This window comes from Eleginops maclovinus, chromosome 13 (genome assembly GCF_036324505.1).
Source record: "Eleginops maclovinus isolate JMC-PN-2008 ecotype Puerto Natales chromosome 13, JC_Emac_rtc_rv5, whole genome shotgun sequence".
Lineage (NCBI taxonomy): Eukaryota > Metazoa > Chordata > Actinopteri > Perciformes > Eleginopidae > Eleginops > Eleginops maclovinus.
Genome location: NC_086361.1, coordinates 3,146,114 through 3,159,252, shown reverse-complemented (window position 1 = coordinate 3,159,252; position 13,139 = coordinate 3,146,114). Strand labels below are relative to the sequence as shown.

General features: G+C 38.0%; 2 protein-coding genes across 3 annotated transcripts; one reads left to right on the top strand and one right to left on the bottom strand.

The window, feature by feature from the left end:
- The first annotated feature begins 224 nt into the window (after nucleotides 1–224).
- On the top strand, nucleotides 225–2,950 carry rps18 (ribosomal protein S18). Its single transcript, XM_063898912.1, has 6 exons — nucleotides 225–310; nucleotides 1,326–1,424; nucleotides 1,597–1,683; nucleotides 1,886–1,987; nucleotides 2,378–2,469; nucleotides 2,831–2,950. The coding sequence occupies exons 1-6, from the start codon at nucleotides 308–310 to the stop codon at nucleotides 2,904–2,906; spliced, it is 459 nt and encodes a 152-aa protein (XP_063754982.1). The 5' UTR covers nucleotides 225–307; the 3' UTR covers nucleotides 2,907–2,950.
- Nucleotides 2,951–3,064: 114 nt separating this feature from the next.
- On the bottom strand, nucleotides 3,065–12,031 carry LOC134874754 (E3 ubiquitin-protein ligase RING2-B-like). Of its 2 annotated transcripts, none has more exons than XM_063898909.1 (7): nucleotides 11,772–12,031; nucleotides 10,493–10,585; nucleotides 9,609–9,769; nucleotides 9,306–9,530; nucleotides 7,173–7,487; nucleotides 5,874–6,141; nucleotides 3,065–5,180 (listed from the first exon to the last, which is right to left on the bottom strand). In XM_063898909.1, the coding sequence occupies exons 2-7, from the start codon at nucleotides 10,568–10,570 to the stop codon at nucleotides 5,031–5,033; spliced, it is 1,197 nt and encodes a 398-aa protein (XP_063754979.1). In that variant the 5' UTR covers nucleotides 10,571–10,585; nucleotides 11,772–12,031; the 3' UTR covers nucleotides 3,065–5,030. The 2 variants fall into 2 exon arrangements, with proteins under 2 accessions (XP_063754979.1, XP_063754980.1); XM_063898910.1 differs by having other exon boundaries at nucleotides 9,315–9,530.
- Between the last annotated feature and the right edge of the window lie 1,108 nt (nucleotides 12,032–13,139).

Genomic DNA, 13,139 nt, shown 5'->3' with positions numbered 1-13,139 from the left:
AAACTACAAATGTAAGGTTCCGCCTCATCGTTCCGGAAAACGGAAGAAGCGTCCTTGCGTTTATGTATATATATATATATGTATATATATATAATAACATTATATCTGAACTAAATTAAGGTCAACTACAATAATAAGTAAGTATTCCGTTTGACTTCGTTAACATTGCTAATTATATTTATTTGTGTTGATTATGTCTTGTATCTAACCGGTATATACAACTGGTGGACCAACTTCCGTTCACGGGCAGAATCAAACTCTCGCGAGAGCCATTCAGCTTCCTCTTCGCACGGAACCTACTTCCAAGATGGTGAGTACATTTTTTGTCAACCTGGAATAGTTTGGAAATCCGCAATCATCAGGCTTTAAACACTATTATTTATCACAATCATACTTTTGATAAATATTAGACAGTCTGTTCCAGTGGAGTGATGTTGAATTGTTGGCGTATTGGTCACAGAAATGGACATATTAACGGGATTTACTGTCAACGCTGAGCTGAGATACAGCTAACTAGCATGGACGCTTTTCCGTCTGTGGATAAAGCGTAATTCTATAAATGTTGTGTTTATACTGTGTTTACTACCGCAACGTATTTTCCACGTTACCGGTGTTGTTAAAGTAACAGAAACGCTTACATTTAAGCAGCTAGGTGTATAAGCTAACAAGCCTCTAGCCTCCTTGTGACTTACGGAGTAAGTAGCATGTTTGGAGACACCGTACATGTTTCACCGGTGAAAAGCACCGGGAGCAGGCTCATATGAAGTGTTGAGTTGCTTTGGATTTGGTAGTCCATTGGTCTGAGTAGTTTTGAAGATTTTGGAGATGACCAGATGTTGGTACTTGGAGTAATAATACCTATGCTAACTGGAGCCAAAACTGTTAGCTTCAAATGCGCACATACTACAACATTATTTGTCATAATTATACTACTGATCAGAGCCAAAACCCATACACATACAGTCTTCAGAAAGTATATCAGCCACACAGTTTTTCTGTTATTAAGTCCTTTATTTTTGCCATTGTAAAGATGCTAGCAGGCATCAATAGCAGTGTTTCTTGCACATGAAGTTAGTGTTCAGTCATTGGAAGGTAAACATGCTTCTTAAATATGTGAAATAATGATTAATAGATGGAAAAAAGTTAGCCATGTGTAGGAAGAACAGACAACCATCGTTTTCTACCTCCAACACACTGCCATAACTGCAACACTGATTTTAAGTTTCTCTGGCTTCAACAAGCCATCACCAGCAGTATTAATAAATGATCAATGAATGAATTTGAGATTCCTGCCCACTTAATGTTCTGCAATCTTCTGTTTACAGTCTCTTGTCATCCCTGAGAAGTTCCAGCACATTCTTCGTGTTCTCAACACGAACATCGATGGTAGGAGGAAGATTGCCTTCGCCATCACTGCCATCAAGGTACTGTCTTATAAAAATAAAAGGCTGTGTTATGGTTTAACAAACCCTCGCAGGTTTATTTATATCTTAATTTGAGAGATGAACCTTATTGATTTTAAGAGTTAGATCATACTTGTATTTGATAAATCTCATTTGTGGAATTGCCTGATCCTTAAGTCTTGTTTCTTCTCAGGGTGTTGGCAGACGTTATGCTCATGTCGTCCTTAGGAAGGCCGACATCGACCTCAGCAAGAGGGCCGGAGAGCTGAGCGATGATGAGGTGAGAGAGCGGGTGCTTTTTACAGGGCTCTGGCAGCAAATCTGAATAAACGTTTAACTCTTGAATGAATGAATGTTTTAATTTGCCATAGCTTTGCGGATAAATGACTGAGAAATAATGAGACAATAATAGTGCCAAATGTTTCCTGATTGTTTGTCCACCTTATTGGTTTTTGTGAACTAACAGCTGTGTGTGATTTCAGGTGGAGCGTGTTGTGACCATCATGCAGAACCCTCGCCAGTACAAAATCCCTGACTGGTTCCTCAACAGGCAGAAGGACGTGAAGGACGGCAAATACAGCCAGGTGGGTGACGCGTAGTAAAGCATTGTAAATCATTCTCACCAGTTTTGAACGTTAAGTTATATTAAGCCTAAAACATGAAGTTATTTGAGCAGACGTAACAGCCTTTACATTTCTTTATCACAAATTAAAAAGAAGCCAAGGATCCTACTTAATAGGAAATTGTCACTTCTCAGCATGTTTAGCACACTGTTTTTACGTTTATGTTATTCACATGTCTTAATGACAAGCTGCAGGAGTTTGTAGTGTGCATTATTAAGGACCATTATATGGGGTTTTAATCGTTTAGTGTCAAATATATATATATTTTTTAAACATTGTAGGGATGTAGTTCAAAGGTGAACTCTATGCAAAACCATAACAAACCTGTTGACTGTTGCGCCGTGTGTTCAGGTCCTCGCTAACGGTCTGGACAACAAACTGAGAGAAGATCTGGAGAGGCTGAAGAAGATCAGGGCTCACCGGGGTCTCAGGCACTTCTGGGGGTAAGACTTCTGACCCGTCTGCATTGATCTTACTGTTTGCCAGAGTGCACTGTTACTGCAAGTTGATGACGCTAGGTTGCCCACAGCATTTTAGAACAAATGTAATCATCTAAGCTGTCATGGTGCATGTTCTCCTTGAGCTGCAGTATGAAGCTGCTTACTCATGGTGTCTGACATTAAAAGAAAATAGCTTTACATCTAAGTCCTAATTTAGTATATTTTGTATTAGAGTTGTAAATGTGGTTCTCGGGGCTTGGCTACATGACATACTGAGTTCTGTGATGGTTTTACTTATAGATCTAACTGTTATTTAAAAGTTATGTTTTTATTTAAACTGATCTCTATCCTCCTTTCCTTCCAGTCTGCGTGTGCGCGGTCAGCACACCAAGACCACCGGCCGTCGTGGTCGCACCGTTGGTGTGTCCAAGAAGAAGTAAACCCCCTGCTTCCCCCCGTTTCAATAAAAGTCACTGTGGACAGATCTGTTGTAGTGTGCCCGTTCTCTCAAATGACCCTACTGTAGTCACAGCTTAAAGCACCTGTACTCACCTAATGCCACAAACAATTCTGAATCAGTCAATTAAAACTAAACACATTTTGCACAAAAGGGGTTTTATTGTGTATCACATTACTGTCAGTACAACAGAAGAAAGGAAAAACATTTTCTTTAATATACAAATATTCCATAAAACTGAGGTAAGCTGGGCAAAGTTATGGCTGCAGGAAATGTAAAGTGCATTAAGACGAAATGAAAAGTATAAATGGTTAAATCCAACTAGTCTTAATGGTCTATCAGAAGAAAATAACCCCCCATGGAGTGTTGAAACCTTGAAGTGAAATGTTCATGCAAACAAAATCAAACTGGAGGTAAGGTGGGTTTCAAAGCTACATGTTTTAAGGTGGAACATTATGCTCTACACAAAGTTACTCCTGAAATGAAAATATAAAATCCATTGGGGGACCTGCACTCATCCTTTAATCATAAAGAAAATAACATCTACTCTTAAAGTATAATATTGCTCCTAAAATGTGTAGTCACCCTGTCCTACCCCAGTGCATGCTGGGATAGGCTCCAGCCCTTGACATGTTAAAACCATTCTAGAAAATTGATAGATGCATTTGCAGAAAAGTGAAAGTTTCTGCACAGCTGTATCAGAACCATGTAGTTCTGACTAGCAGCAGAAAATAAGTCCCAAAAGAGCAAAGCTCCAGTCATGTTGGTAGAAATCACATGAATCACACAAACAATGGAATAACGCAGACATTAAATTATAATAAAAACCAAACTTTTTTTTTCTTCACATTTTTTCACAACTGAAAACTGGTCTCATTGGAGACAAAATAACACACTGAGTCTTTGAACGCAGATCAGTAACAAACCTTCCAGATAACACGAAATGATGAGTTTCATTAACTTGAACGATACATTTATTAACTGTCTCAAAAGAAAAACTTGAATAATTTTCTAAATTATGATCGAACACACTTTGAATTACTGACAAATTACAGCAGACTAACCTTCAAATTATAATTTTGTGCTTTTGACTCAAATGAAAACCCTTAAATGTAAAGTTTGAACATTTTAAGTATTCCATAGACTTTACAAAGGAAATCCAAACAATGACTCAAAAACATTTTTGGAATGTAAAAAAACCATTGTTTTATTTTGGGCTGTTACCTAAACAAAAAAATGTCAAACTCCCAGACTGCACGGCTTTATCTTTATAAACGTGGTCAGTTGTTAAATAGTCAGCAATAAGTTATTTAAAACAGGAGAAAACTAAATGAAAAATCCCGCTTGTCAAATCCATCACGAGTTCATAAACCCATGAGCTGCAAGAACATCATTTCAAACGCAGGCGGATTATTCACCAGAACACAAGGCAAGATAATAGTTATTTTGCTGTTATTAAGAACAACTTTGTGGGTCTTTTTCTTCACGATGCATCCTCATAAATATCAGGCCTCAGTGGTGCAGTGATACATTTTGTTTTGTAGGCCGACCTGGAAGTTAGCATCACAAGAGCTAAATCGACGATAAGCAATTGGATTTTTCCATTGGATGTTGGAATCATCCGGAACATAAGCTCTGTGGCAAACACACATTGACTATACTTACACGTTTTGATCAGCAGGATAATTTCCACATATGAACACCACTTTTGTGTATTTTTGTATGCAATTTTCTGAAGAAAAAAGCTAATGTTAGGCTATTAAAGAAATACATGATGTTCACATGACTTCGCATTGCCCCCGCTAAGATAAAAGCGGCTATGTTTTGGTGTGATGACATTTAGTCGTCTCATTTCCCTGTTAGCGGACAAGCTTCAGACATTCACCAGTGAGGTATTTCATGTCCGTAAAACAAAACATCTCCTTGGCGTTAACCACATACCTTATCCCTGGAGACCTAACCAAATCTAATCAAAAAAAGAATCGATCTCAATACAAGTGAACCCAGAAATGCCAACTTATTTCCAGGTTTAGGTCTCGCTCCTGCACCACGCTGTAATGAGCAGTTCAGAAGAAGAGGAGAGCAGCACACCGGGGTACCCCGTCCCTTACCCGTCCCTCTGTTGGTGAGGGGAGGACTTCTGCTGCGGTGCTGCCGGCTGCTGGTCCTTGGTGGGAGCGTAGTAAAGCTCTAGAGGCTTCCTCACCTTCCAGTATTTCTCATTGACCAACTCCAGAGTCAGAGAGCCGTTCAGCGTCTGAGGGAGGAAGGGAAAAGAATGAACCTCAATTGATTCAAAGATAGATGAACCAGCAGATGTTTTTCTGGATTTGTGTTCTGAACGTAAAATCAATTCTTATACGTTGTCTGTGTTAAAATTGAGCAAAACGTTTGAGTTAAAGGCTGCAACTAAGAGGATTTTTTAGAAGAGATTTACCTGCAGATTATGTTTGAGATGAATAGATTAATCGTTAGGTGTATAAATGTCCAAACATAGTGAGATACCAAAGGTTTCATACTTAGTGGAGCTCTAAACGATGTTGCTTTTTAAACTGCACTTAAATCGTTCAAATCAAATCATAGTTATTATTTTCTTATTTATTTGTTTTTTATGCATCACTTACATTTTTTGTGTATCTATATGGTATATAATAAGATTCATTTTATTTTTCCAATTAGGCTTGGTAAAGACCCATGTTTTTTTTCATGCAAAATCACCTTTAATGCTGTTTGCACAAAAAACATTTTCCAGAGCCGGAACCAAAAGTCTACATTTTCGACTACATTTGCACTATTGTTTATACATTTTAAAGATACTTTTGTAGATCAATTTATAATAAAACATTTTTAAAAAAGGAGTTGTTTAAGCACTGGTATTAGAAAACACTACTGCGTTTTTTTCACTATCAACGTGAATGTTAAATGGACTGCCAGAGTGCCAGAGACTCACAGAGAACTGTCCTCCTCTCGTCATGATGTAGATGGTGTACTGTTTCTCATTGATGGTTTTCAGACTGGAGCCCTCTCCGCTTCCTGCTCTTCCTCCACTCTCTCCTCCTCCTCCTGCTGCAGCTGTTTCCCCTCCACTTCCTCCACCTCCCTCCTCCCTCCCTCTGTCCTCCGTCTCTGCATCGGTCTGTCTGTCCTCCAGGGCGATGCGCAGAGCCAGGTATTTGGACAGATGATCCACGGTGGCGTTGGTGGTCGTCTTCACAAATCTGCAGGAGATTCAAGATCCAAAGTTTTTACGGTCAGATGCACAGCAGCTACAGCGTAGGAATCTTAAGTCCTGAGCTCCTCCAACAATGCAACATAGTTATATAAGACATAAAACGATAAAGCAATTAAAAACGGAAATAGAAAAAGATGTATTCAAGAACCGAATGTAAAGCAGAGTGTTTGATAAGCAATGAGTGGAATTTAAAGAGAGATTACTACTGAAGCTTCACTGCACAAAATTAACGTTTGAATTATTTTAAAATCTGCTTTAAATTCCAGTTAAATGCAGTTTCTCATAAATGTAGACATTTTGAATAAAATATGTATGGCAGCCATTCCAGTGTCTGTTGAATTCCAACACAGAAAAATTAGCAGTAGTTTATAGAATACAATAAAAAATAACATTTGACTCAAAGACATGAATAATAAAACAGAGAAAATGATAATGCTGAAGTGGTCTCTTATTTTTTCCACAGCTGTATATTGCTGATGAAAAAACACCAAACTACGATATAAAGAAAACTCTACTTAGACTTTTCTTTAATACTTTTTATGCTGGATTCTTTGACACAAATAAAGATAACAAAAAATACAATATCATTTTTGTTGACAGAGCAGAGGCCTTACTGCTTTCCCTCATACTTTGATTAAAATATTTCACACAATTATTCTTGCTGAGGGAAAATACACATTTTTAACAAGTTATTCCTGTTTAAGAAATATTTCTACAAAATGTTTTTCCCAAACCATACAAGGTGGCACAACACAACATGAAATGAAAGATAATTAGCTCTAACAATAAGTGGAATTATATAAGGCAATACAAATGTTCTGTTTCTGGGTGTTAAGGACTCTTGCCCTAGTTATTTTAAAGTTTGAAACTTCCTAGTAACTCTGTTTTGTATTTGTTATGCATTTCATTTTGTTGTGTTTAAGTTGGTATTGTTGTCTCTCTACTGTTGAGTCCTTTCTGTGTCTAAATATAAAATCCAAATAAGGTAAACTGTAAAATGGTCCGGTCCGGTTTCACCTGGTCTGGTTGTAGTCCTGGGCGTGGACCAGCTCAGGGTGGGGTCTGAACACCAGCTCGATCTCTGAGGCCAGGGCCTCTTTGTGGTGCCGTGGCGACGGGGTGGGGCTGCCGCTGTCCGCCTCGGGCCCCGAGCCCTCGTCCGAGGCACGGGGACGCTTCCTGCTCGGCCCGGCCTCCGAGGGGGTCAGCCCGGGGGGGTGGGGGATGTGTGCGGAGTCATGAGACAGGTGGGAGCGAGCGTCGCCATTGTCCTCCCCCCCGCTGAAGGTGGTGTTGTCACTCTCCTGGGTCGGCTTCTTCACACGGTGGTTCCTGCAGGGGGGGGGGTTCTGGTCAGTCTGTTTCAATATTTCCATTATCAGACATCGTCTTTAATGACGTTAACATGTTACCAGATATTACCGAGATAGAATGTATTATAACAGAGTGAAATAATAAAGGTTATAGGTTATAGAAAAGAGACCGCATTAGTCCAGTTTTAGCCGCTCTGCACTGGCTTCCTGTTTACTATAGGATTGATTTTAAGGTCCTGCTACTGAATATAAGGCTCTTAATGGGCAATGTCCAGGCTATATCACTAACTCTCTTATCAGCTATAAACCATCAAGAGCCCTGCGATTCCAGCTGCTGCTTTGCTAGAAGTTCCAACAAAAAATAAGAAGATTGGTGATGCGGCTTTCGTTAATTATGCCCCAAATTTATGGAACCAAATACCTATTGACATCAGGGAAGCCTGCTCGGTGGAAGTCTTTATAACAAGACTTAAAACATATTCATACAAATTAGCATTTTAGGAAGCAAACTCCTGCTCTCCGCAGCACTTTCTCAATGTCACCTGATTGTGTGTAGAATCGTTGTACCTTTAATCTCAAAGTATTTTTTATTAGTCTACTATGTGATATAAAGTTTGTGTGACACTTTGAACTACATTTATTGTATGAAAGGTGCTATACAAATAAAGACTATTATTATTATTAATAATTATAAACCAATGTGAGGAAGGCCAGTGTTTTATAAAGGAAATCTTTGGAAATGTTGTATTTCTATTCATTTTGGTGTGTCAGTTAATAGTGTTTTTGAATAAAGAAAAACATAAATAATCTAACACAAATAAAAAGAAGGAAAAATATATTCTTTTTATATTCTTCATTTGTGGGCAGAAACAAATTAAAGTAAAAGAAAGTAAAGAAAAAAATATAAAATAAAAACTACATCAGTTATATTACTAAATATAAAGTGTATCTAATCTTTTGTTTACAAATAATTTGAAAACAAGTGACTTTTTCTTCTTAAAAACAATAGATTGGTGCAGGGATTTTTGTAGGCCGACCCGGAAGTAAGCTGCGCATGGGTTCCCTCGACAAAAAAGCAGTGTGATTTCTCCATTGGGTTTTGGAATATTGTACAAAATAAGGTCTGTGGAAAACGAATCTGTTTGATAAATGCATGTTTTGTTCAGCTGGATAATCTCCACTTGTCTACCCTACCTTTATCCTTTTCTAATCATAAATCTAATCGCCAGAAAATGCTCACGTTATGCTATAAACGGACTACAGACGAGTACAGCAGGGTCGCAGGACTTCAACGCTACTCCAACTTAAGATCCTTTCAACTGAATTTCAAAAATACAGATTCAAAATTGTACAAGCGTTTGTTTTTAGAGTTTGCAAGAACGCAGGTACATGCTTTCAAGCAGAACAAGGGCAAACAAATTTAGCGGGAGTGTTCGGCGCAATGACGTACATCGAACGTTATCCGTCTCTTAAGTTTGGGTCAACCACAGACCTTATTTCGAGCTATTTTCCCAAATCCTCTGGAGAAATCCCACTGACTCTGAGACGAGGGAACCAGAAGTGGTAAAATACTAATTTACTTCCGGGTTTTAGGACTCGTTCCTGCACCACTCTATAGTCAGATGCCTAAATGATCATTGAACTTTTGGAGATATCCAAAACTTGTAGTACCCTATATTACCTTCAGATAAAGTTGTATTATTTTTAGAAATTAAAAGGAGGAAAGAAAGTGATTGGTAGTTATTTTGAGATTCTAAAATGGTTATTGACTTGTTTTCAGGGGGTCTCTAGTAACCCTGATGGATCATTACATGTGTTGTCCCCCTGTGGCCCCCACCTCTCGGACCTGTAGCGGGCTTGTTGCCGAAGCCCCTCCTCAATACTGGAGCTCAGTGCCTCCTTGTTGTGCAGCCGGTTGAGGCGCTCCAAGACGCGCCGCTGGTGGGCCTCATACTCGTCCCGGCTCGGGTAGATCTTGGAGATCAGTGCGTCGAAGTTTGAGTCCCGGCGCAGCGAGCGTCTGGACACCAGCTTCTTCCTGCAGGTGGGACATTCTTTGTTCCTGCGGAGGGAGGAAGTGTGGTGTTACTCGGAGCTCATGTCTGCTTCAGTTTAAAGTAAGCGGATAGAAAATGCTCACCCTGATCTCAGCGCGGTGACGATGCAGTCGGAGCAGAAGCGGTGAAGACACTCTTTGGTCGTCATAGTGTTCTTCAGCATGTCCAGACAGATGGGACACATGAGCTCGCTGTGTAGAGAGCGAGGAGACACCGCCACCTCCGTGCCATCCATGATCGCCTCCTAAAGACACACAAACATGCAAACACATGTTTAGCACACCTGTGGGGACATTCCTGCGACACGTTACATTTATATTATGTTTTTATACAACAAGTTGTGTTAAAGGATCCAGAAATAGAAATATAACTTGGCCAATAATTGTACTTCGAAAATTCATATAACTCAACTGTGCGGTAACAACTTGTTGGCACTATTACTATATTACACTACGTTTTCAGTACAATAATCTGGTTTTCAGCACTAATATGATTATTATTTATTTTTTAAATATACAAACTTTAAAACATGTGTTTAGATATATTTATATTGTGATACAATGTGCACATTTTTACTTTTTTATTCTAAAATGACAAAATCTAATTTCCCCAGTTATCTGGGGAAAAACTAAGTATTTCTAATAATGAAACCTACTGTACACTAACCAACAAACAAGCATAAAACTTATTATGATATCAAATAATTACAAAAAAACGTAAATTTAAAAAAATGTGTACTTCACCCCTGAAATACTTTTTAATATAGGTTTTAAATATACAATTCAAGAACAAGAATAAGGTTCCCTAAGATGTCACTTTTTTAAAATTAATGTGGAATCCAAATGTCCTATTTGTCTTATAATACATTTTTTGGTTCCCTTTATTATTAATTATCCGTTTGCCAGATCTCCTTCAAAAAGAGTTTCCCAATCTCAACTATCTGGGTTGTAAAAAAAAAATCCTTTACCTGAGGGCTCCTGTGGAGTTCATACAGACTCAGCTCCCAGCTCTTACTGGGAGTCTGGATATTCACTGGAGCTGCCATGATGACTGTTCCTCACTGCACAGAGATAGAGAGAACACACACACACACACACACACACACACACACACACACACACACACACACACACACACACACACACACACACACACACACACACACTTATATATTTTGACTGTATCCTTCTTACACTGTCCTGCTTTATTAAAAGTACTAGTTATTCCACCTGGGACTATATAATGATAGGAGTGAAGCGAAAATAAATGTCATTGCATTTGGGGTTAAAAAAAACACCAATCAGGTGTGTAATCTTTTGAACTAAAATGATAATTTATTCATTCAAAATCTATTTAATTGTTAATGCATACCACAAACAGTACAGGGGTCATTCCAGAATTGGAGGACATTTAATTTTAGATGTCAGAACTTTTGAAAAATTAACCCTTTTTTCCTAGTTTTCTGTTATGTATTTCATAAAAACAATTAGTAAACCATCGCAAAAGATTATTTGGCTATCTCAGTCATCAATGGTACATATTTTATTTGTTGCTTTTTAATTTGTATAATTTACCAAATTCCTTTGAACCACTACAAAAGAGATATATCAACAATATTAGCCAAAAAAAAGTCAATAAAAAGCAGATATTAAATAGTTATATTTGACATGCAGGTCGGTCACCAAGAAGGAGGGACAAGAGAAGAATGCCATTTTAGGGGGTGTTTGACAGTTATTTGAATTATATTTTCGAAACACTATTTCTTCAGCTGTTTTATCTGAGGACAAAGTATATTTATCACAACAAGTGCAGGTTTGAGCATTTTGGGCATAGATTAGTTGACATTTCATAGGTGGGAGCGAAAATGCCCTCAAATTGTGGAATGAACCACAGATGTTTCAACGGGCTGCAGTGAAGTAACAATAACAACAATAAATTAAAATATGAAGACAATCTGAAAAGAAGCACTTAATATGACCGCAACACGATCAGATTATCAGGTGATATTGATATTATGATGGGATATTCCGTAGTGTTCGTGTAAAATGTAATCACAGTACTGACACTGACAGGAAACTTCCCAGGCACAAAACGGTCTTTCTTCATCACGGTTAATAACAAATAACACGTTTCCAAAATTGCACGTGCGAGCAGGGTTTATAAAGAAAGAGCGACATAACCGTATTCCTCTATTGAATGCTTTAAACAAAAGTGTAGCTAAAGCAGGAAATAAACTACAAACTCACCTGACGTTAAACTGACGGGACAGCTGACCTGAGGAGACCCCCCTCCTCCACATACACACACAGTCTCCAAAAACTACTTAATAAATCCCTCTAAACACACACTCTAGTCATTATTTATTTCCAATATCGGTAGAATGATATTGAGTCATGGCTGTGCCGCTGCAAGGGAAGAGAAGACAATAAGATGAAGAACGAAGCATTGTTTGAGCCCCTGCAGGAAGAGGCTAGCTAACATTAGCTGTGGCCATCTTTCTTCTTCTTCTTCCCGGAACAACTCGCTTTCTCGGCAGACGCAATGCCCCTTTCAGCTGTAGTGCCCCTAGCGGCCAGTCATTGTGTTACAATACAAAACTACAACGATAGATAGATAGATAGATAGATAGATAGATAGATAGATAGATAGATAGATAGATAGATAGATAGATAGATAGATAGATAGATAGATAGATAGATAGATAGATAGATAGATAGATAGATAGATAGATAGATAGATAGATAGATAGATAGATAGATAGATAGATAGATAGATAGATAGATAGATAGATAGATAGATAGATTAGATAGATAGATTAGATAGATATAGATAGATAGATAGATAGATAGATAGATAGATAGATAGATAGATAGATAGATAGATAGATAGATAGATAGATAGATAGATAGATAGATAGATAGATAGATAGATAGATAGATAGATAGATAGATAGATAGATAGATAGATAGATAGATATAATAAAATACTTCTATAGGAATCTTTAACCCTCTGATTCACTCCATACATTTATGTCATTGTGTGTTGAATATTCACCTTTGCCTTTCTAAGTTGCATTTGTGTTGGAAAGGCGTTAAAAATGAAGCCTGCCTTGCTTTCTGTGCTCCATTATTCTTAGACAAAAGTTTCAGTTTTAATTATGGTAAATTGATTTCTATTAGGTTTCAGGGAGTGGGGAGGTAGGTGCCATTACTAATCTTTCTGTAATTATTAAAGGAATGATAATGTGATGGTTATCAATTGGTATTTCCTTTCTTACCTGTGGTTGTCAGCACCACGCCTCACAGAGCACCACCCTGAGGCGTGGGTTAAACTATCTCAGAGGAATGTGTTGAAGTCGAGTTGGAGCATTTCTTTAATTTGAAAGTGATTAAATAAGTTACAGAGAGGAGCTTTTGTAAAATAGCAGAACAGTTTCTGAGGCTTTTAAAAAAACATGGGCATTATGGATAAATATATCCATTATATATTCATATGTGCCTTCTAAACAGTTCTCTTTACTCAAAAATAACCCTTCAGAGGACAGTAACACTTGCTGCCCAACATTACAACCTTTAGTTTATGTCTAGGGGAGCACAAGTAGTAATATTACAAGT